General features: G+C 41.2%; 1 protein-coding gene across 1 annotated transcript in view; it reads left to right on the plus strand.

Moving 5' to 3' along the window:
- Positions 1-941: 941 nt before the first annotated feature.
- Positions 942-22,852, plus strand: part of GSAP (gamma-secretase activating protein) — a 91,974-nt gene continuing 70,063 nt past the window's right edge. Inside the window, exons 1-5 of the mRNA XM_082632316.1 lie at positions 942-1,201; positions 11,709-11,785; positions 13,264-13,320; positions 15,262-15,331; positions 15,864-15,917. Coding sequence (XP_082488442.1) covers positions 1,093-1,201; positions 11,709-11,785; positions 13,264-13,320; positions 15,262-15,331; positions 15,864-15,917 — 367 coding nt within the window. The 5' untranslated portion in view covers positions 942-1,092. The remainder of the gene's footprint in view (positions 1,202-11,708; positions 11,786-13,263; positions 13,321-15,261; positions 15,332-15,863; positions 15,918-22,852) is intronic.

Below are 22,852 nucleotides of genomic sequence, written 5' to 3' on the forward strand. Positions count from 1 at the left end.
AGCCGAAGGTCTAGGTGAAAAGGCTGGAAGGGTCAGGTAAAGTATAGGCACTTTATCCTGCAGTCAGCTGTTACTCAAAGTCTTCTGCACGGGGCCATGAGGACAGCTTTGTTATATGGAGAGTAATACCTTGGCATTGATGTTCAGGATGGACTGGATCTGCAGTGCCAAAGGTATAGCAAGCAATAGTGATGGTACCCTCTCTAATGAAAAGAAACCTGAGTAGCAAGATTAAGAAAACACTGGACTTCTTTATAGGTTTTGGGATGAGACGGTGCCCCACACCACAGGTGCCCCTGGAAGGAGAGCAGTTTTAAAAGACTAAGTGCAGAGGAAATCTTCAACAATTCAGCTTCGTTGCAGCCAGTGTAGGGAGCCCTGTAAACAGGCAGAAGACCTGTTTGTGTTGAGCTGATTGACCCTTTCCAGTGTCTCCGAATCTCTGTTAAAAGAGAATCATCTCACATACACCTCGCTGCTACTTTCTACTTAAGCACTACGAATAAAATACCACCACTCTGAAATTGGGTTGAATAGGCCCAAGCCACCGCCTGCTTCTGCCCCGGTGATGACCTTGAACCTTCTCAGGTGACCCAGCTAGTAATACCTCTCTCTAGCCAACTGGTTTCTAAAGTTTGCTGCACAGTGGACTCACCTGGGGATTGAAAAACAAACAAACCCCAAAACGCCCAGCACGCACATGTCATATGCAGCATAGTTTGGAAACCACCGGCCCAGCAACATCTCCACGCCTCTTTAAAAAACAAAGCCTCCCTCCCTCTCTGTCCTCCGCCGCGAGGGTGCAAGCCCAGGGTTCGCGGCCGGGCTGGGTCTGGGCCCCGCGCCCTCGTCGCTCCCCCTCCCCCCCATCCCCCCGCCGGCCCAGCGTGCGCAGCTCGAGGCTCACGTGCGCGGCGCGGGCCGGGCCGGGAGGAGGCGGTGCTGGGGCTTCTCCCCCTCGGCCGCGGCGGAACCGAAAGCGGCGGGCGGGAGAGAGGAAGGAGGGGCGGGCGCGGGGCGCGGTGGCGCGCGGAGGGCCGGGAATGCCCGCGGCGCAGGGCCCCAGAGCTGCCCGGTGGCCGCGTCCGGGCAATGGCTCTTCGTCTGGTCTCCGACTTCGATCTCGGGAAGGACGTGCTCCCGTGGCTGCGGGCACAGCGGGCGGCGTTAGTGGCCGCTGGGGCCGGAGGCGGAGGCCCAGGTGCTGTAGGCGTGCGTCGGGGCGGGGTGGGGGCTGGATGGAGGGGGCAGGCAGGGGCAGCGGAGGCGGGGGAGTCGGAGTCCTTCATACCTAGGTGGTTCCCGGGCTGGGCCGGGGTGGTTGGTGGGCACCGCCAGACGCGCAGCCTGTGCCCCCTGCCAACCTGTGAAGGTTGGTGCTGAAGGGGTGACCTTCCCCTCTTTGGAGTCTGGGCTTTGCCACCTTCATCGGGGCCACTGGCTGAAGGGCGGAGGGACAGCCCCCGCGGCAAGGTGGGCAAGGTCTCGGTGGCGGAGTTGCACTGCTTGTTTTTTTTTTTTTTAACATCTTTATTGGAGTATAACTGCCTTACAATGGTGTGTTAGTTTCTGCTGTATAACAAAGTGAATCAGCTCTACGTGTACATATATACCGATATCCCCTCGCACCCTCCCTATCCCACCCCTCTAGGTGGTCACTGCTTCTTCTAGCGAGTCCTCGAGCTTTTGGCTTAAGGGTTGCGCACAGTAAGCCACCTTCAGTAGAAAGGCTGGGACACTAATGGTACCTTCTGCATCATCTCATCAGAGCAGGGCGTGGAGGAGCAGCTGCCCAGACTCGCCAACTCCTCCGGCACAAGGCTGCAGGGGGTGGGGGAGGGTCGTTCTTTATGCTTTATTCATATCTCACCTGCCTAAAAAGATTCATCACCCGGGTAGGGGTTCCACCAAGACTGGAGGCTCCTGGAAGTTCTCGCGTTATGAGAAAGAAAAGATGAATCATGGCCGCCAGGAAAAGCACCGTATAAATACTTAACAGCTGCACAGTTTGTCCCCACGTTTGTGAGACGTGTTTCTGGGTGAACAGTATCCGTGATTTAGGGGACATGCCACTTCGGATGTGAAGTGCGAGAGGGTAGGTGTCTGCTTTCAGGCTGTGAGCAATGAACTGAGAGCCCACTGTTTTCCAAAGCATCAAGCCCGTCACCACCAACCCAGAGCCCACCAGTGCCGGCCAGCAAGAGGCGTGAGACTAAGTGATCCTCGGGTGTCCTGCCCAGCTTCCTCAGGGAGAATTGGAATACATTCTGGGCAGTTGAGCCTTTGGTTTCCATCTGTCTCAAAAATCCTTTGTTTTGATTTTGATAAGGGAGTGGAAAGTGACTCTCGAGTCTTCCCAGCATTGATCAATCAAAACTTTAAAGAAGGGGAACTCTGTGATTTCCCAGGTTGTTTTTCAAGAAGAAACGTTGGCTGTAAATAATGTTGCATCTTCAGGGCTTAGGTGCAGGTTCAAAGAAACGATACCCTGGATCCCAGTTGTGCACAGGAGCTAGCCACTTCAGTGTGTTTACCTCTTTTTTTTCCCCCTCTGGTTTTCCTTAAACACTAGACTTGCTGTAGGGCATTTTTTCGAGAGGTCCATCAAATTACCCATATCTACAACTCCTTTCCCCTTATCGCTGGAGAAAATGTTTTATCCTACGGCTTTAACAGAATATTTGTAGGGTTCCTTGTCTTGGCATGTTGGTTGTTGGTTCCAAACAGGGAGTCATGTTTGTCAAGTTCAAGGCTCCACTTTGACTAGTGAGTTTGACAAACGACTAGTGTCATTATTAGTAAAGCTTCACTTTTGGGGGAAATTTTTTAAAAGTCTCCTGAATGTCTAAAGAGCTTTTGAAGGTTTATGCTTTCCACCACAAAGTAGTCCTTCCTCTGGACCTCCACCTTATATAGCTAAGTGGCAGGTGTCTGAAAATGAGAAGTTAGATGAAGTGTGAAATGCCACAGTCTTATGTTTCAGTAATGTGTGTTGTGATTGAAAAGCTGTGTGTGAGCCAGTTAGATTTTGGCTTCCTTGTGTCTTTCACTCATCTGTGAAGACATAAACTTGTGTGCTGACATTTCACCAAACAGCAGATACCCCTGGGTCCTCAGAAACTAAACTTACTAGAAATACCAGATTTTTCTGATATTGGTAGTATTTTGCTCCTGCGGAGCACCTTGGCAAGATATTAGCCCTATTATACTAAAAGAAATTGTTATTTCTGAAAATCACCAGTGGGTGGTAGCTCAAAAAAACCACAAGTTAATTATTCTGCTGCTGTAATTTGTAGCACTGGCAGGGGAATGTGGGATTCTATTTTATTTCTAGCACAGCTATTACTCCACACATTTGTGCAAATTATTTTCCTTTTAAAGTCTCGGCTTTTCAAATGTAAATTATGAATAATTATACCATTGTAAAGTCTCCTCTCTGCACACTTGCTCTCTAAACTTGAAGCCTTAATATTTTTACATCAACAAATACAACTGAAGATTTCTTAGTGGTGTTAAGTAGTACTCCTGATGTATGACATATTTCTGGCAAAATAGCCACAGAGTGGGGCTAAGTCAGCCAGGACAGAAATTCAGTGCATATATGATAGCATTTTAGTCAAAAAGGGGTTAAGAAGTAAGGAGACCAGATTTGGTTACTGCATGTGTTTCTTGTTCTAGGTTGAACTTTGGGAAAATTATTTCTCCTGAAATAAAGGAAGAAAACGTTTGTTCTTTAAAAAATTAAAACAGTTATACAAAAGAATATTTTTTAACACATCTAAGCTATAAATAATAATAAAAAAAGCAAAACTGTGTACCCACCTTAAAAATAGAATAATATCAAGACTTTTGTAGGCTCTTTGTCTCCCTATTTGATCCTGTTTCTCTCTGTATCCCTCATCTGTAAGTTGTTACCTACAACCATTTAAACTTTTATATTTTAACATTTCTTTGATCCTATTTGTAGTTTTAACCCATATGTATATCTCCCTAAGCAAAACATCATTTCATTTTGCTTGTTTGTGAACTTTAAGTCAATGAAAGAACACTGTATGTATTCTTTTCATTTTTTTTGTTCTCAGTAGTGTAAGATTTATCCATGTGGACTGCTGTAGGTCATTAATTTTCACTGCTGTATAGTATTCCATTTATGTGACTATACAACACTATGGTGGACATGGAGATGCAGTGCTTAGATCTTCCTATCAAGGAAGGGCTTGTCCCAAGTGCTGTAAGTGTGGGCAGCAGATAGCCCTCAGCTGTCAGCCCCCTCAGGGATGGCCTCAGCAGAGGGTTGCGTCACCCAGCTTTATGCCCCTTTAGTTTAGGTATGGCCTCCTTTAATGAGAGGGTGAGGTGGGGTATAAAGACCTGGGCATTTTAACTCACATGGGACAACTCTGACAATTCATTTCAGTTCTAGAGCTTCCCCAGTGGAGGACCCCAAGGTCACCTGAGGCCACTGGGCCTTCATTGTAACTTGACTTCTTCCCCAGCTGGTCCTGCTTCCTTCTCCTTCCTGCTACACGTGTTAATCCCACTTTAGTTACCACTCCCTAGTAAATACCCTGCATACGAAACTGTCTCAGGGTGTTTCCTAGGGAACCTAACTTACTTATCTTTATCCCAGCAGTGACATTTGGGAGGTTTCTGGGGTTTGCTGTTAACAGTCTATGCTTTTACTAACCTGGTGCACACTTTACATGTTTCTCTAGGATGGATGTCTGACAGTAGAGTTGCTGAGTCACAGGCTATGCATGTCTTCACTTTTCCTGGGTAGTGCCAAATTGTTTTCTTAAGTACTTGTACTTATTAACTACCCCATTTGTGGTATAGAAATGTTTTTGGTACTCTATCTTCACAAGCTCTTGATTTTTCCAGATTTTAAATTTCTTGTCAAACTGGTGGGTGTAAACGTTACTTCATTGTGGTTTGAGGTTGAACATCTCTATATATGTACTGGCTATTTAAGTTTCCCCTTCTGTGGGATGTCGGTTCATCCTTTTGTCCATTTGTCTATTGTGGGGTTTTAAAATATTGATTTTAAGGCATTCTTCATTGTGGATTCTAGTCCTTTGTTCATCATATATGTTGCAGATATCTTCCGTCAATCTCTTGTTTTTTTCAGTTTGTGATTACCTTTGATAAACAAGAGTTCTTGATTATAATGTAGTCTAATTTAAGAGTCTTTTCCTTTATGGTTTGTGCTTTTTGGATATTTTAAAGAAATTTAGAAGTCATGAAGGCATTTTTATATTAACTTCTAAAAGCTTTAAAGCTTTTTTCTTTGAATTTTGTTATCTTTTTAATTCATCTGGAATTTATTTTTGTAATATGATGTAGGAATCAAATAGGGGGACACCAGAACCTTCAAAAGTAGTCCTGATATTTGCTATTTTTAAGCTGGGTGGTGGTTACATTATTTTGTTTTGTTATTATTTATAGCTTACAGGTGTTAAAATATTCTTTTGTAAATTGCATTGTTTTTCTGTGTTAATAGCTAGTAGTTCTAGTGTCACTAACCAAATAGCCCTACCTTTTCTCACTGACAGCAAAACCACTTCCTTCACACATCAAGTTTCCATATGTGTGTGAGTCTCCTTTTCTGGGCTTTTAATTTTGTTCATTGGCCAATGTTAGATGAAGACATCTTAGTAACTATCTTTCTGTTAAGTCTTGATAACTGGTAGAGTAAGTCTTCTCATATCAGTCGTCTTCAGGATCATCTTGGCTATTCTATGCTCCTTGTTCTTACATATATATTTTGGAATCAGCCAGTTAGATTTCACCAAAAAGTCTGTTGGATTTTTGATTTGAGTTGCATCGAATCTATAGATCAGCTTGGGGAGAATTGGCATCTTTACAATATTAAATCTTCCCAACTATGAATAAAATATAGCTTGTTGTTTATTTAGAGCCCCTTTATGATTCTTAACAACTCTTAGAATTTTCTCCATGAAGGTTTTTGCCAGATTTATTCCTGGGTTTTTATTATTTTTTGTTGCTCTCATAAATAGCACATTTAAAAACATTATAGGTTCTAACTATTACTGGTATGTAGCAATATAATAGATTTTATATATTAATTTTTCTATCTAATGCTTAATCCCCTCTTGGGATATATCATATCTTCAGGAAACTAAGAAAAAGTCTCCGGTATGTAAATTTTCTAAGGTTTAAATGTCACGTATATTTAAGACCAGAAATAATGTAGGTTTTCTTGCCTATATCTCCTTGCCTGCTTCAATTAGTATTAGGTTTATGAATTTATTAGAATTTATTAATGATCTAGATTGATTAATCTTTCAAATATTGTAGTTATTCATTTTTTCCAGGGAAGTGATATATTTTACCAGTTAACTGACTCAAAAGTAATGCTTTTATTTTTGCCTCCTAGATACCCCCAGACAGATTTGGGGGCCAGAGGATTGGCTTAGTCACATTGTTTTTGTTTATTGTTTCACTCTTCTCTCACCACTGTCCTTCCTTTTCACTTTTCCTTCCCCTACCTTCCTAGTCTCCTTTTCTAAATCTTCTCTCTCTTTATTGCTTAACTAATCACCCCATCCTTGATTTTTCTCATTTTATTCAGAATATGAAATATAAATCATATAATAATGTTTACTTCATACGTTTAGAAATGATAATATCTGGTCCTGTTGAGCAGGAGGATTTATGTGAATTATTTACAGAATAGAAATGTCATAGGATAATTATATCTTAGCACTCCTTGATCTCTGTTTTAGGAACTAGTTCAAATTTTTGTATAAGGCTGTGAGACTCCCCCCACCCCCATAGTCATTGGAAAGAAAAGAAATACTTTTATTTGATTTTTGTCTCATAGCAGTTGGAAACCAAATTTACATATTTGACAGACATCTTCTTTTAAAGTGAAATCACTCGTGTTTGGCAAAGAATACATTGAAGTGGACGAGAGTTATCTGGCAAACCAGCTTTTTTTTTTTTTTTTTTTTTTTTTTTTACAAATTTACCCTAAAGTTTATTTGAAAAGATAAAAGGATGAGAATAGCCATGAAAGAAGAGTGATCACAGAGGACTTGACCACCAAACATTAAAAAGCATTATAAAGCTGTAATCAAAGCAATGTGGCATTGACTTAATAATATGTAGATAGGTCAATGGAACAGGAATAAGTAGTTCAGAAATATACATAGGGGTTTACTACATTATAAGTGTGGCATTTCAGAAAAAAACAGATAATTCAATAAATGGCATTTGAACAACTGGGTAACCATTTGTAAACAAAATATAATGACAAATGTTATCTCATACTATATACGTATGAGTATAAATACATACATAAATAAATTTTAGTTGGATCAAATATATAATTAAAAAATAAAAATGAAAATTGTAGAAAAAAATATACCAAACATTTATATAATCTCAGGGTAGGAAAGACAATTCTGTGCATGACATCAAAGATAGAAACTATAAATGAAAATATTTATAGGGTTTTTTTTGAATTTTATTTTTTTAATACAGCAGGTTCTTATTAGTTATCTATTTTATACATATTAGTGTATATATGTCAATCCCTATCTCCCAGTTCATCCCACCACCAGCTCCCCACCCCCACTGCTGCTTTCCCCCCTTGGTGTCCATACGTTTGTTCTCTACATCTGTGTCTCTATTTCTGCCTTGTGAACTGGTTCATCTGTACCATTTTTCTAGATTCCACATATATGCGTTAATATATATTTGTTTTTTTCTTTCTGACTTACTTCACTCTCTATGACAGCCTCTAGGTCCATCCATATCTCTACGAATGACCCAGTTTTGTTCCTTCTTATGGCTGAGTAAGAGTCCATTGTATATATGTACACATCTTCTTTATCCATTCATCTGTCGATGGGCATTTAGGTTGCTTCCATGACCTGGCTATTGTAAATAGGGCTTCAGTGGACACTGGGGTGGCAAACCAGCTTTAATTTTACATGAGCTGTGACTCACCAACTCCTTTAATATCTAGGTACTCTCTGGTTTTTTTTTTTTTTTTGTGGTACGCGGGCCTCTCACTGCTGTGGCCTCTCCCATTGCGGAGCACAGGCTCCGGATGCGCAGGTTTAGCAGCCATGGCTCACGGGCCTAGCCGCTCCGCGGCATGTGGGATCTTCCCGTACAGGGGCACGAACCTGTGTCGCCTGCATCGGCAGGCGGACTCTCAACCATTGCGCCACCAGGGAAGCCCTACTCTCCGTTTTTTTAGTAGGTTTACTTATGCAAGTATTTATCAGAATGCTACATTTTTCCTTCATGAACTCAGATTTCACTGAACTGTTAACTTAAACCACGTTTCCTCATTTGAAATTGCTAAACTTCCTCCTCTAGACTTTCCAGTGTTGAACTAGTGGGAGAAGAGTCAGAATGAATAAGCAAAGAGGTTATTGAATAAGTCTTTTAAAAGGGTGTGTCTAAAACATGAGCAACTAATCTGGGGAGGAAGGGCTGATGGGTTTATAGTGTGTGGTGAGACACTGGTCTCTGGCTTACCAACATTGCTAAATTTGTCAAATGTAAATATCCTTCAGATGAGAACCATGTACTTAACTGCAGGATTATTTAAGACTGCAATTCGTACTCCCTAACAGACCCATGAAGACATTATTTTTATTATTTCTTTCTACTCTGGTTACATTATAAGCAGGTCCTAGTTATGCTATCTAATGAATATTGTTTAATGTATATTATTTATAAATATGTAGTTCACTGTTTCTCAGCCCTGGCTGCACATTAGAATAACAAGGGAAACTTAAAAATACACACACCAGCGAGTAAGCCCCTCACCAGCTCCAATAAATTAGGATATTTGGGGCAGGGCTTGGGCATCCATGTTCTTTTAAAATCTCCCCTGATGATGCTAACACAACACAAGCATTGAGAACCATCGATTTAATGGAATAAGCATATATCATGTGTTGTAATCTGCACTTGTTGGTGATTTTTTTTTTTTTTTTTTTTTTGCGGTACGCGGGCCTCTCACTGTTGTGGCCTCTCCCGTTGCGGAGCACAGGCTCCGGACGCGCAGGCCCAGCGGCCACAGCCCACGGGCCCAGCCACTCCACGGCATGTGGGACCCTCCCAGACCGGGGCACGAACCCGCGTCCCCTGCATCGGCAGGCGGACCCCCAACCACCCCGCCACCAGGGAAGCCCGAGAATTTTTTTCTCTTAATATTTTAGTGATTTGGAAATAGTTGTGCTTTTGCAAGGAAATTGGATTTTCTTAGCAAGATTCTTGTAAAGAAGTTCTTAGTTGAAACCTTTTAAGTGTACTTTTGAGAAGGTCTCTTCCAGCATCCTTATAATCTTGAAAGAAAAAAAAACTTCTCAAAATATTGACACATTGCATTCCAGGAGTTTTGAGTCATGTGCAGGATGAAAAGAAACTCAGTGAAATTCTCTTTAGATGTCTGCAAAATCTACCTTAAAGGATTTTTCAGTAATTATCCGTTTTCCCATTGTGAGTATGATACAGGAAACTTAGTTCATTCTGTTTACCTTTTCCTAGGCTTGAAATTAGTCTGTGCCACTTTTTCAATATATGATATTGGCCAAATATCTTAACTTCATTGAAACTCAGTTGTTTTACCCATACAATGGGCCTGTAGTACCTTACACAGTATGATTGAGATAGCAATGAGAAATCTGTAAATTATGAAGTGCTGTTCAGCAGTAAGCTGATTGAATCATACTATTATCCTAAGAGACCAAGTGATTATTCTTATTTTTTTGATATTGAGAATGATGTGTCTGATACCCCAATATACATTGAAAAGTGTATATACCCATATATAAGCAACACTTGCCCCCCTCTTTGCCCTGGCCCCTGAAGAGCCAGGCAGCTTCTTCTTGTGAGGAGTTGGCAAGAGAGATCTCAGGATGATTCCAAAGTTCTCAGTGAACCATGTCTAAATGTTTTCCACTCCCAGCTCCAGTGCACGGGTTGAGCTCACCAATTATCCTGATTTCTTTTTTTTTTTTCTTTTTTTTTTTTTTGTGGTATGCGGGCCTCTCACTGTTGTGACCTCTCCCGTTGCGGAGCACAGGCTCCGGACGCACAGGCCCAGTGGCCATGGCTCACAGGCCCAGCCGCTCCGCGGCATGTGGGATCTTCCTGGACCAGGGCACGAACCCATGTCCCCCACGTCGGCAGGCGGACTCCCAACCACTGCGCCACCAGGGAAGCCCATATCCTGATTTTGTGTCTTGATTTTTCCTTTTTCATCAGGAATACAAACTGAAATTTGCTCTGATTTATAGGATATTTTGCATATGTTTTGTCTGGATATTGGAATTTGTCATAATCAACATAATATTTTAACATCTAATAACACTGTTCTTGTGTGGGGGAAATGAGTCAAGTTTAAGCAATTTAATTTTAAGGAAATTGGGGAAATATACTTTTCTTCCCAATTAATGATGATAATTATCAATGCTGTTTCTAACCAGTGTTTAAATCCTTTAACTGTAGAAATCGGAGGAATATCCTAAAATTTTAGAAGAAAAATGATGGTCCGTTAACTTACAAGTTAAATGTTTTGTGTAAAAAATCTTTATATCTTTTGTCAAATATGGCCTTCATATAGAAAAGTACACAAATCACAAGTGCACAACTCAGTTAATTTTCACGAAGTGAGGCACACCCATGGAACTAGCACTCAGAGCCAGAAGGAGAAAATTAATAGAACCCCAAAGGTCTCCTTCCTACTCCTTTCCAGCAATCACTCATCTAGTGCAATAGATTCTTTTTGCCAGTTTTTGAAACTTGTGTGTAAATTAAATCATACAGTTTGTACCTTTTTTGGGAGGGGTGAGTATGTGGGGTTCTTGTACTCATTTATGGTGCATGTTATAGCAAGTTAATTCATTTTTATTGTGTATAATATTCCATTGTTTGAATATACCACAATTTATTCATTCTTTGATGGATATTTTGGGTTTCCAGTTTTGACTATTCTGAACCATAGTGCTATATTTATTTATTTATTTTTGGCTGCTTTGGGTCTTTGTTGCCATATGCAGGCTTTCTCTAATTGCAGCGAGCGGGGGCTACTCTTCTTTGCGGTGTGTGGGCTTCTCACTGCGGTGGCTTCTCCTGTTGCGGAGCACGTGCTCTAGGCATGCGGGCTGCAGTAGCTGTAGCATGTGGGCTCAGTAGTTGTGGCTCGCGGGCTCTAGAACGCAGGCTCAGTAGTTGTGGCGCACGGGCTTAGTTGCTCTGCGGCATGTGGGATCTTCCCGGACCAGGGCTCGAACCCGTGTCCCCTGCACTGGCAGGCGGATTCTTAACCACTGCGCCACCGGGAAGTCTCTGAACCATAGCGCTGTAGATGTCATATGTGTTATTTGCCACAGTATGTGTCTACTTCTTATGAGATATATGTACAAGGGCAATTTTTGAGCCATATATATTCAGCTTCAGTAGATTCTGCTGGTTTTTTCCAATGTGTGCACTTCCATTAGCAAGGCTCCCTTGAGGTACTTCCTAATCGCTGCTCCTTTCCTCTTCCCTAAAGGTCATTACTAGTCTGATCTCTAATAAGATAGATTAGCTTTGCTTGTTTTTAAACTCCATGTAATGGTATGATCAGTATTCTTTTGTATTTGGCTTTTCACACTAATATTGTATTTGTTAGATATGTTTTTAAACATCTGCTAAGTATTAACTTGCTATTATTGTTTCAGGTGTTTTAGAAAACAATTATGAGAGCTTACGTGTACTAAATGTTGAAAGAAATGGAAATATTATTTATACCTATAAGGTACGCCTATATTCTTTTTTTAAATTGTGGTAAAATATACATAACATAAAATTTACCATTTTAACCATTTCTTTTTTTTTTCTTTTTGCGGTATGCGGGCCTCTCACTGTTGTGGCCTCTCCCGTTGCGGAGCACAGGCTCCGGATGCGCAGGCCCAGCGGCCATGGCTCACGGGCCCAGCCGCTCCGCGGCATATGGGATCCTCCCAGACCGGGGCACGAACCCGTATCCCCTGCATCGGCAGGCGGACTCTCAACCACTGCGCCACCAGGGAGGCCCTAACCATTTCTTTTTTTTTTTACAGAGTTTTATGCTGTATCTTATTGAGGGGTAGTGAATAAGACCTGTTGGCATTTAATCTTTAACATATGACTTTTTATTTTGTGAGCTTGAATAGGATAATTGAAATTCAGTCTTATGAAATGTTTTCTCTTTTTTAAATAAAAAGCTACACAGTGTCTGACACACCGCTCAAATGTTTTGAATAGATGAACAGTTTATTTTCTACAGGAAAAATGCCAAGTAAAAGATGTTTAAACCGGGCCTCCCTGGTGGCGCAGTGGTTGAGAGTCCGCCTGCCGATGCAGGGGATACGGGTTCGTGCCCCGGTCTGGGAGGATCCCATATGCCGCGGAGCGGCTGGGCCCGTGAGCCATGGCCACTGGGCCTGCGCATCCGGAGCCTGTGCTCCGCAACGGGAGAGGCCACAACAGTGAGAGGCCCGCATACGGCAAAAAGAAAAAAAAAAAAAAAAAAAAAAAAAGATGTTTAAACCTAATTAATGTTAAATTTTTATCTTTGAGAAAATATTAAATATTATTACTGTACATCATCTTTTCAAACTTATATATGCTCAGACTTTTGAGGTATTATTATTTGACAGTGTGTTTTCAATATTAATTGTTCTAAGGAAAGAAAATTTAACTTTACAGATAACTTTACCATAGTAGTGAAAAGTGGAAGAATAATAACAGTGGTCAGTTTGCTTTGCACAGTTGTATTACTGTACTTTTTTTTTTCTTTTTGCTTAAAAAAATTATTTTAAGTTGTATCTATGAGGATGCTGCATTAAAGGAGTTGTACGATTCAAAAAGTTTAACTTATAAAAATATCAGGGATATAAAAAAAAAAAAGAAAGAAAAAAAAATATCAGGGACTTGTTCTAGCCACTGTCAGTGACCGTTATATATATTCTCTTGCAGAAATAAATGGAAGTACAAAAAGATTCGCTCCTTCACCATGCTCAGTCCTAGGAGACAGGGTCCCCCAGACTCACTGAGCTGTACATTCTTATATCCTTTCACTCTTTGATCCATCTGACCAGCAGAAACAGGTTCATTCCCTCTCTGACATGCACAGCAGGCTACCTTTAAGTGCTTGTTGCTAATACTGGTTGAATTATTGCAGGTTTCTTTTAAAACTAGTAACTTCCTAAACAATGACATTTAATAAACATCTAGTTAATTTTTTCTTTTCAGGATGATAAGGGAAATGTCTTCTTTGGATTGTATGATTACCAAACCAAACAAAATGAGGTAAAAATCACCATAGATTATAGTTACTTATTGGTTACTTTACTGCTTTAAAATTTTTCCTTCTTTCTAGATACAACTTCTTATTTCATTTTATTTTCTAAAAATTTAGTTTATATTTCTTTGCCTTCCTTCTCTTCTCCCTTTACCATTATCTTAAAAAAAGAAAAGTATAAGGAGTCCTGGAACAAAATGTCACCTGGTCTCTTAGTCCTTTGAGATTTAAGCTAAGTTGGCTCAAACCAAGTATCCAATGTTCTGTAGGGATGTAGGAAGTCCACCGCCCTCCCCAGGATTTGTGTGCTCCCAGAAGCTTAGGATCTCATAATGACCTCTGGCTCTGACTTCTGCTTCTGCGTAACCTTTACTGTTCTTGCTTCTCATTACTTCTCACAGATCCAGGTTTAGAACCAGCCTCCTTTTCTTAATCTTTTCTCAAACCACTCACATAAGACATTGATTAACGTGACAGGCTTGTCTAATTCTTGGGGCAAATGGGAGGGAGTCACTTTGTGCCTACATAAAAACAGTTTACCAATATTGAGGGACTAAGAAGTCTATAAATGTACACTGGCACAGATGGCACTCCAAAACACATTATTACATGAAAAAAGCAAGTTGCCAGAATAATACATTCCATTTATGTGTAAAAAACTTGCAAGACGAATATACATGTGCCTAAATATATATTAAAAATTCATTTTGAATGATCTGGAAGGCTACAGAGCAAATTACAAACATGTTTCCTTTTCAGAGGAAATTGGAATTGGGTGAATGTAATGGAGAACGTAGACTTTTTGTTTGGTAGTGTTTGCATGTTTTCAACGCTGAGACTCTCCTTGTGTGTTATTTATTAATTAAAAGGATAAAACACTAAAAACTTAAGTGTATACACTCATGACTCTTCTTACTTATAAATAAGAATCCCTTAGAACAAGAGTCAAGGGAAACCAAAATTTCTCACATGAATCCAGAGCCTTCTTATTAACTCAAAGTTCCCTTTTCCTGACTTTTCAACATTTTCTATCATCTTCTGGCCCCTGGATTCTAGTATGTTCTCAGTGGTTCTTTTGTCTGCAGGTACTAATTACCTTCGTAATAGTCTGCAGTCACTGTTTCTCTTAGCCTGCTCTCTCCTGACGTCTAAGGCTCTATCTTTCCTTATCCTCTAAGTGTATTTTAAGAGAGTTTACTTAATATAACTGTGATTGCCTCCAGTTCCTCAAGCTGCACCTCACATCCTCCTTCTGCATGACCACTTTAATTTTCTTTACTATTCCGGGAAATGGAATCTTGCAACAATCAAACAGCAAGAAAATGAAAATAAAGATCAAATAAAAAAGAAGACTGCTTTGCCAATCTTCTAAATATGGGAGTCCTTTAGGGGGTGCACTTGTGACAGTCTGTTAGACGTAGTTAATCAGGTCATAGTCATGTAATGTGATTAGTGTTACTTGCCTCAATAATCATGATAGCTAACACTTGAGTACTTATTATGTGTGGCAGACATTGTAGTAAGTACTTTCACATGGATTATCTAACTCACCACTTCTAAGGATCTCCTGAGATAGGTTGTATTATGATTCCTGTTTTACTGATGGGAGGATAGAGAGGTTGAATAACTCATCTAAAGTCACACAGCTAGCAAGTGGCAGAGTTAGGATTTGAACCTGGGTCTAGCTTGGCTCCAAGTTCTATGCTCTTAACCACTATACTATATTGTCTCATGGTTAAGTTTCAGTGCCAAAGATGGCCTACAATAGCAAACTTTTTTCTTAAAAAATAATCTGAAACTTCTCAGTATGGATAAACTGGTTCACTGGTGGTTCTTTAATAAAATGCTTTGCCACAATGATACTTGCTAGAGAGCTGAATGGGAATTGCATTCATGAAATTGTTGTTTAACATGAAACTCCAAATTAAAAAATACTTCTGTTTTAATAGCATCTCTATACATTTGAGAAAGACTTGCAAGTTGTCAGTTGCTCGGTCAACAGGGAGAGAACTTTGCTGGGTAAGTTGAACTCTTTCACTGCTACAAGTCAAGAACTAAACTACATTTTTTTAGTTTCAAAGTATTGAATTTTTGCAATATTCGATCATTCTATAATAATGTTTTTCGGGCTTCCCTGGTGGCGCAGTGGTTGAGAGTCCGCCTGCCGATGCAGGGGACACGGGTTCATGCCCCGGTCTGGGAAGATCCCACATGCCGCGGAGCGGCTGGGCCCGTGAGCCATGGCCGCTGAGCCTGCGCATCTGGAGACTGTGCTCCACAACGGGAGAGGCCACAACAGTGAGAGGCCCGCATACCGCAAAAAAAAAAAAAAAAAAAAAAAAAGGCTTTCTGTGAGAAGATGCACTTGGGAGATTAGATTTGAAATAAAGAATCTGTAGAGTCTATCTACAAAAAAGAATACTTTGTATTTCACTTTAATCATCCACTGACAGCTTTGAGCCCTCACTTATTTTGGGTATAAAATGGTAAACTTTAACAAGCCGCTGTATGGATCATTTGCTAATGGATTATATTTTTCTTTTTCCATTAGCCGCAAGTTTAGTTCAAGCTGCTAAAGAAGGAAGAAGGAATGAGCTTCAACCAGGTAATGAAATTACAGTTTTTAGTACTTGTTGAGAGTTGAAGATTTATTGAACTACTAAGTCAAATTGCAAACATTTTTACAAATAGCTTTATCTCAGAATAAAAAGGCAAAGGTCATGTCAAGCATGAAAAAGAGGTTTCTTTACATTTTTTCCAAGTAAACAAGAAAGTACAGAAAATAATATAACAGTGAATAACAGAAATATTAAAAAGGCAATTAGCATCTGTAGACTGAACATGGAGAACACACTAGAAACCCTACAGGCAGAAGCTGGTACAAAAGGTTGGGAAGATGTTAGTATTGCTTGGAGAATGCCATTTTATCCAGATATCTGGTGAACTTCTAAGCAACACATGTTGCATTATGAATAGTCCATCAATTCTAAATAAAAATCAGTTCTACTCATTTGCCGAGGCCCGCTTCATAGTTGATTACTTATATGATTCCCTCCCTAACTTCCTTTTAACATTTTTTATCATCCATCTGTCCAGAACTCAACAAATATGGAGTGCCTGCAGTGGGTCAGGCCCAATGCACAGCGCTGGGGATACAATGGATGCAAGAGAGGAGTGGCGATTGCCCACACGGCGAGCTATAGGGTCTAGTGGTAGGCGGGGTGCCCCATGAGGCATGTGTCCCATCTCCAAAGTTGGGCAATAAGCCTAGTGGGACCAGCTTTTCAATTTGTCAAGAGAAGTATGGACTTTTATGTAAACTTTTAATTTTTAAATGTTGGCCCAGATATATATATATTTTAATAAATAAATTTTTTTATTTATTTACTTTTGGCCGCGTTAGGTCTTTGTTGCTACGCATGGGCTTTCTCTAGTTGTGGCGAGCGGGGGCTACTCTTCATTGCGGTGCTTGGGCTTCTCACTGAGGTGGCTTCTCTTGTTGCGGAGCACGGGCTCTAGGCTTGTGGGCTCCAGAGCGCAGGCTCAGTAGTTATGGCACACGGGCTTAGTTGCTCCGCAGCATGTGGGATCTTCTCGGACCAGGGCTCGAACGCGTGTCCCTTGCATCGGCAGGTGGATTGTTAACCACTGTGCCACCAGGGAAGTACCAGCCCAGATATTTTTAAAAAAATTCTCTTCAGGCAATGATAACCACCTGTGGCTGGATCCAGCCTGTGGACTACCATTTTTCAACCTCTGGTCAGGTAGATCGCATGTCGGTCTCTTTCTATTCCTGTCCTGCAGTGCTTTCCATCTCTTCTGTTTGTTTGGCACTTAAGCTCCTTCTTTTGTTAGCAGAGTTCCCACTCGGATGTATTTTCCTGCAGTTATGTGTGATGGAAAATCCCTTTATAAATACTTTCCAGTGAGGCTTATGAGGCAGTCCTGGGCTCCCACAGAGCCAGCTCAGAGTGTCAAGGGAACCAGAACTGAGTCTGGATGGGACCTTCTCAGGGACCTCAGCAGAACAGTTTATGAGAGATGTTGGCAGGCAGAAGGCTTTCCCTGAAATCTCATCATTGTTTTACTTATCCTAACCTTCCCTCCTGCCATGTGGAGAACCTCCACAGTCCTCTTCCCTCTTCTGTGTCATGTCCTCCTCTGTTTTTTTTTTTTTTTTTGGCTGGGTTGGGTCTTCGTTGTTGCATGCGGGCTTTCTCTAGTTGCGGCGAGCAGGGGCTACTATTCGTTGTAGGGCGCGGGCTTCTCATCGCGGTGGCTTGTCTTTGTTGCAGAGCACGGGCTCTAGGCTCACAGGCTTCAGTAGTTGTGGTTCTCGGGCTCTAGAGTGCAGGCTCAGTAGTTGTGGTGCACGGGCTTAGTTGCTCCGTGGCATGTGGGATCTTCCCAGACCAGGGCTCGGACCCGTGTCCCTTGCATTGGCAGGCGGATTCTTAACCACTGTGTCCCCAGGGAAGTACCTCATGTCCTCCTCTTAGCACCCTCTGCTCCTCTTAGAATTAGGTGCAATGCTTAGTTCAGAGATGATGGAAATAGACTAGCTGGAGCAAGATAGGTTCTAAAACATTGGTGTTCTGACTCCTAAAACAAGGGAATGGATGTGAACCTGATCTCCTGGGCTAATAGTTGCTTGTGTTCATCCCAATTATGAGGCTAGGCATCTGTACAGAACCTTGGATTAGGTCCTTGTGCCTCCCAGTTCTTTTTGAAACCTTATTCCTTTGAGCCTTAGAAATTTCTTACTATGTTGGTAAACCCAGTAGAAACTATAACCTTTACATGATATTTACCATCTATGCCTAATCGTCATGCAGAAGAGTGGCAATTATGTATATTATAGAATGTACTTTCAGGCCAACTTTATTGTAAGTTTGATTTGATTACAACATTAAATCCTATTCAGGTAATGTTACTAAGCCTTGAAAATTTGATGTACCTCTTGTGACATTATCTGCTCACATCTTTTTTTTTTTTTTTTTTTTTTTTTGCGGCATGCGGGCCTCTCACTGCTGTGGCCTCTCCCGTTGCGGAGCACAGGCTCCGGACGCGCAGGCTCAGCGGCCATGGCCCATGGGCCCAGCCGCTCCGCGGCACGTGGGATCCTCCCGAACCAGGGCACGAACCTGTGTCCCCTGCATCGGCAGGCGGACTCCCACCCACCGCGCCACCAGGGAAGCCTGCTCACATCTTTTAAAATAGTAGAATGAATAGTGTTAATTTTTGTATTGGAAACCCTATACTTTATCTTAGCTCACCTTTTATACCAGCCACTACAGTGAGAACCAGCTCTGCCCAAATGTAATGTGACAGGCAGTGCCTCACCTCAGCTGCTCTACCTACTTGTCACTTTTTGCCCGGAGCCCTTGGGAAAATCTGCTAACCACCTGCATGTGTACCACCTGGAAGTATGTTTGGAAAGGATTTCCAATAGGATAAGCCATGACCAATCGGGGAGCAAGGAGCTGAAGGATAAATGCTCCCCCTTTTCAGCCCTAAAGTGGGTGGTTCTGAGGTGCACTCCATGCAAGGTGGTCAGTCAGTTGACAGTGCCCGGACACTGCATACTCTTCTTCCCGATTTCACTGTCCCCACTCCCTCGTGCCAGCACCTCGGGGCTACAGTGATCCTGTCCCCTGAGATGACTTCTTGTTTTAGTTTGGGTTTCCCCTGTAAGTAGAGTCTGAGGCAAGTATTTGAGCCCAGTTCGTTTATTTGAGGGATGATCCTAGGAAACACTATTAAAGGAGAGTTTAAACAGAGATCTGAAAGGAGGGAGCAAGCGTGCGCCACGGGGAAGCACATTTCTGGCAGAACGAACAGCCAGCGCAAAGGCCCTGAGGCCAGAGTACTTGGTAGACTCACTGTTCGAGAATAGTGAGGTCAGTGAGGCTGGAGTGGCATGAGCAGCGGCAGAGTGGTGGGAACTGAGGCCAGTGGGAAATGAGGGTAAGGTGCAGACAGATCACGGAGACACTTACGAGGCCTTTTGTTCAGTTCAGATTTCAGAAATCATGTGACCAGGAAGACCTATAGGATCTATTGTAGTGATTCGTCCTTTGAACAAATATTTTGCAAATATTTTGCCTTTCGCAAAGACTTATTTTATCTGTCCATGAATAACCTGATAAGCCATTTGATTATAAAATGTAGTTTGCCTCAGGGTATTAACACTCTGTTGCTTATAATGAGATTCTTCCATTGCAAATGAGACAAACTGTAACATCTCTCAAATGAGCAAGATAGGGTTCCTTGGTCTACATACTTTACAGTAAGGTTTTTGTCAACAGTGCTTCTCTTATTGGCTGAGGCCATGGCAGACTTAATGTTTTATTTAGAAAATGGCCTTCCATAGGGGCCAGGCTTAGGTGCCCCTTTCACTCTCCCTGGTGGAGTTATGTTTGTCCCAAGGTACAACAGGGGCTTTGATTCCAGAGCTCTAATAACCAGAGCTTCTTCACAACCAGACTCTCCTGGACTCTTCCAACCTTGTCACCGTTTCACAACCTGTACCTTCACCTGCATCAGACCAGGTTCTTTCTTTTGCTCACTCTTCATCCTCCCAATGCCATGCCTATCCCTGTGCTTTAAAAAATATATATTTTTAAAATTCACTTTAAACAAAACAAAACAAAAATGTTCATCCATTTCTCCCCACCCCTCCTCTACCCCCACCTCCTGCAACCACCAATCCGTTCTCTGTCTCTATAAGCTTGGTTTTGGTTTTGGTTTGGTTTGGTTTTTTTGATTCCACATATAAGAGAGATCATACGGTATTTGTCTTTTATTAAAGTAAAGTTGATTTACAGTGTTGTGTTAGTTTCTGGTGTACAGCAAAGTGATTCAGTTATACATATATGTATTTTTTCAGATTATTTTCCTTTATACAAGGTTATTACAAGGTATCGAATATAGTTCCCTGTGCTGTACACTAAGACCTTGTTGTTTATGTATTTTATATGTAGTAGCATGTATCTGTTAATCCCAAATTCCTAATTTATCCCTCCCCTTTCCCCTCTGGTAACCGTAAGTTTGTTTTCTGTCTGTGAATCTGTTTCTTTTCTGTAAATAAGTTCAATTGTATCATTTTTTTAGATTTCACATATAAGTGATATATTTGTCTTTCTGTCTGACTTAACTTCGCTTAATACGATAATCTCTAGGTCCAACCATGTTGCAGCAAACGGTGTGATTTCGTTCTTCGTTTGACTTACTTCACTTAGCATAGTACCCTTGAGGTCCATGCGTGTTGTCCCTTTTGATCCTGCCGCTCTCCTTCCTGTGCCTGGACCTACCTTGCCCTTCAGTGATGCCCTCCCAGTCTCCAGTGATAACTGGGTTCTCCGAATTCTTGAGACAACTTTAAGCGCTTCATGGAATCAGCAGATTTTGTGGACGAAAATGATTGTAGAAATGATCTGATTCTGTAGTTTTCCACTTTATTTTGTAAATAACAAAGCACTGGGAATCCCCTGACGGTCCAGTGGTTAGGACTTGGCGCTTTCACTGCCAGGGCCTGGGTTCAATCCCTGGGCAGGGAACTGAGATTCCGCAAGCCACACATGGTGCGGCCAAAAACAACAACAAAAGCCCCCAAAGCACTCAGGCCTAGGAAAGCTTCATGATGTGCTGAAAAGTATATATTAGGTTAGTGGCAGATTTTAAACTAGAACCGATGTCCCTAGAATCCTAATCCAGAGTGCTTGCTGTTACACTATGGAATCACATGGTATGTTATTGAGAGACATTCCTGTTTACACAATTACTCTTATCGTTAAACTACTTATATTAGTTAAGTATCTGGGCCGCCCTAAAGAAGCAAAAAATTAGTGTAGGAAGATGGTTTCTGACCTTGATAATCCTCCCATTTTAAAGGCAAGTGAATTTAGCTGATAGCTGGGTATCTCATCTGGGAACAGATTCACTGACAAAAAGGCCGAGTAGAAAGTGATTCCTTATTTTTTCAATGAGAAGATTCCCTTGCCTGCCCCCCAGAAACCTTTTTCCCCCAAAAGGAATATATAAGCTTTTAGGGCAAAAGAGGAAACAGTCAAATATCAGCTTCTACTATTTACTATGTTAAACTAGTTATATACACTTAAAACAACATAATAAGGAAAATTACTTTTTTTCTCACTCTCACAGAACATTTTTATTCTGTTTTTTTCCACAAGTATCTTTGACACCAATCTCTCTCTTATTCTTAGAGCCATTTTTTGAGTCATCAAGCAGATTCCCAAAGTACCTCACCTTTACCTTGTCCCAGTTATTAGAAATATAGCCCCTTTGAATTGTGAATGATCCTGTCACTGGATTTTTATTCTAAGCTACAAGTACCCGTCAACCAAGCAATATTTGTTTTTCATTTGTTCTGTCATTGTGTATCTGTGATCCCACATAATAACTCACTCACGGCTTTGCTTTTTTAGTAATCTCTAAAAAGGTGTGTTTACAGAGATACCCAGTCCTCACAGTTTTGAGGCAATATCCCAGAAATTGTTTTATATTCTTTACCTTTTTTTTCCCTTTTTCTTAACATAAAGCAGTGCTGTTAGTTTACTTTCTTAAATAGTGAAAATAGAGATAACTGGTACTGATTCAATTCCAGGCTGCTGCACCATCCCCAAACTGTAAATTATTATTCAAAATAAAGTCACCAAGTTAGAAAGAGAAAAACAAATATCGCATATTAACACATATATGTGGAATGTAGAAAAATGGTACCGATGAACTGGTTTGCGGGGCAGAAATAGAGACACAGATATAGAGAACAAACGTATGGGCCCCAAGCGGGGGTGGGGTGGTGGGATGAACCGAGAGAGTGACATTGACATACATACACTAATATGTATAAAATAGATAACTAATAAGAACCTGCTGTATAAAAATAAATAAAATAAAACTCAAATCAAAAATAAATGACAGTGTGTTGGCTCTCACCAGACTTAAAAATAAAGTTTTATGCATAGGAAAAAAAAAAGTCACTGAGAAAGCACCTGAGAATATTAGTCATGATAAGAACTCAAATATAAGGCAACTCCTTTTCTGAGGAGGGGAACGTTTGGCCTAAATTTGGATATCCCCATTCTAGCCTGCGTCCCATACTTCCTCCTAATTGCTATCTTTTATGACATTTGCTCCAATGTGGCACTGAGGAAGTAAGTGAGTCTTTATCCATGCAGCTCCGCAACCCTTCCTGAGGGAGGCCAAGCCCCCGTCCTAACTGCTGTCAACCGTAACACATTCATGCATCAGAAATATCTTTATACTTTCCTACACAAACAATATGCAGAATTGCAGTGACACTGAACTGAGTTGTATTTGCTTAGACTTAGAAGCTGAGAGGGCCAGTGAAATGATGGTGAAATGGGTAGGAGCTTGTTCCTCATTCCGTGTACGTTGACTTCTCCTTTATGATATATATATTTTTTTAATTAATTTAATTTTTATTTTTAGCTGCGTTGGGTCTTCGTTGCTGCGCGTGGGCTTTCTCTAGTTGCGGCGAACAGGCTTCTCAGTGCG

This window comes from Mesoplodon mirus (assembly GCF_964341445.2).
Source record: "Mesoplodon mirus genome assembly, chromosome: 9".
NCBI classification, from domain to species: domain Eukaryota; kingdom Metazoa; phylum Chordata; class Mammalia; order Artiodactyla; family Ziphiidae; genus Mesoplodon; species Mesoplodon mirus.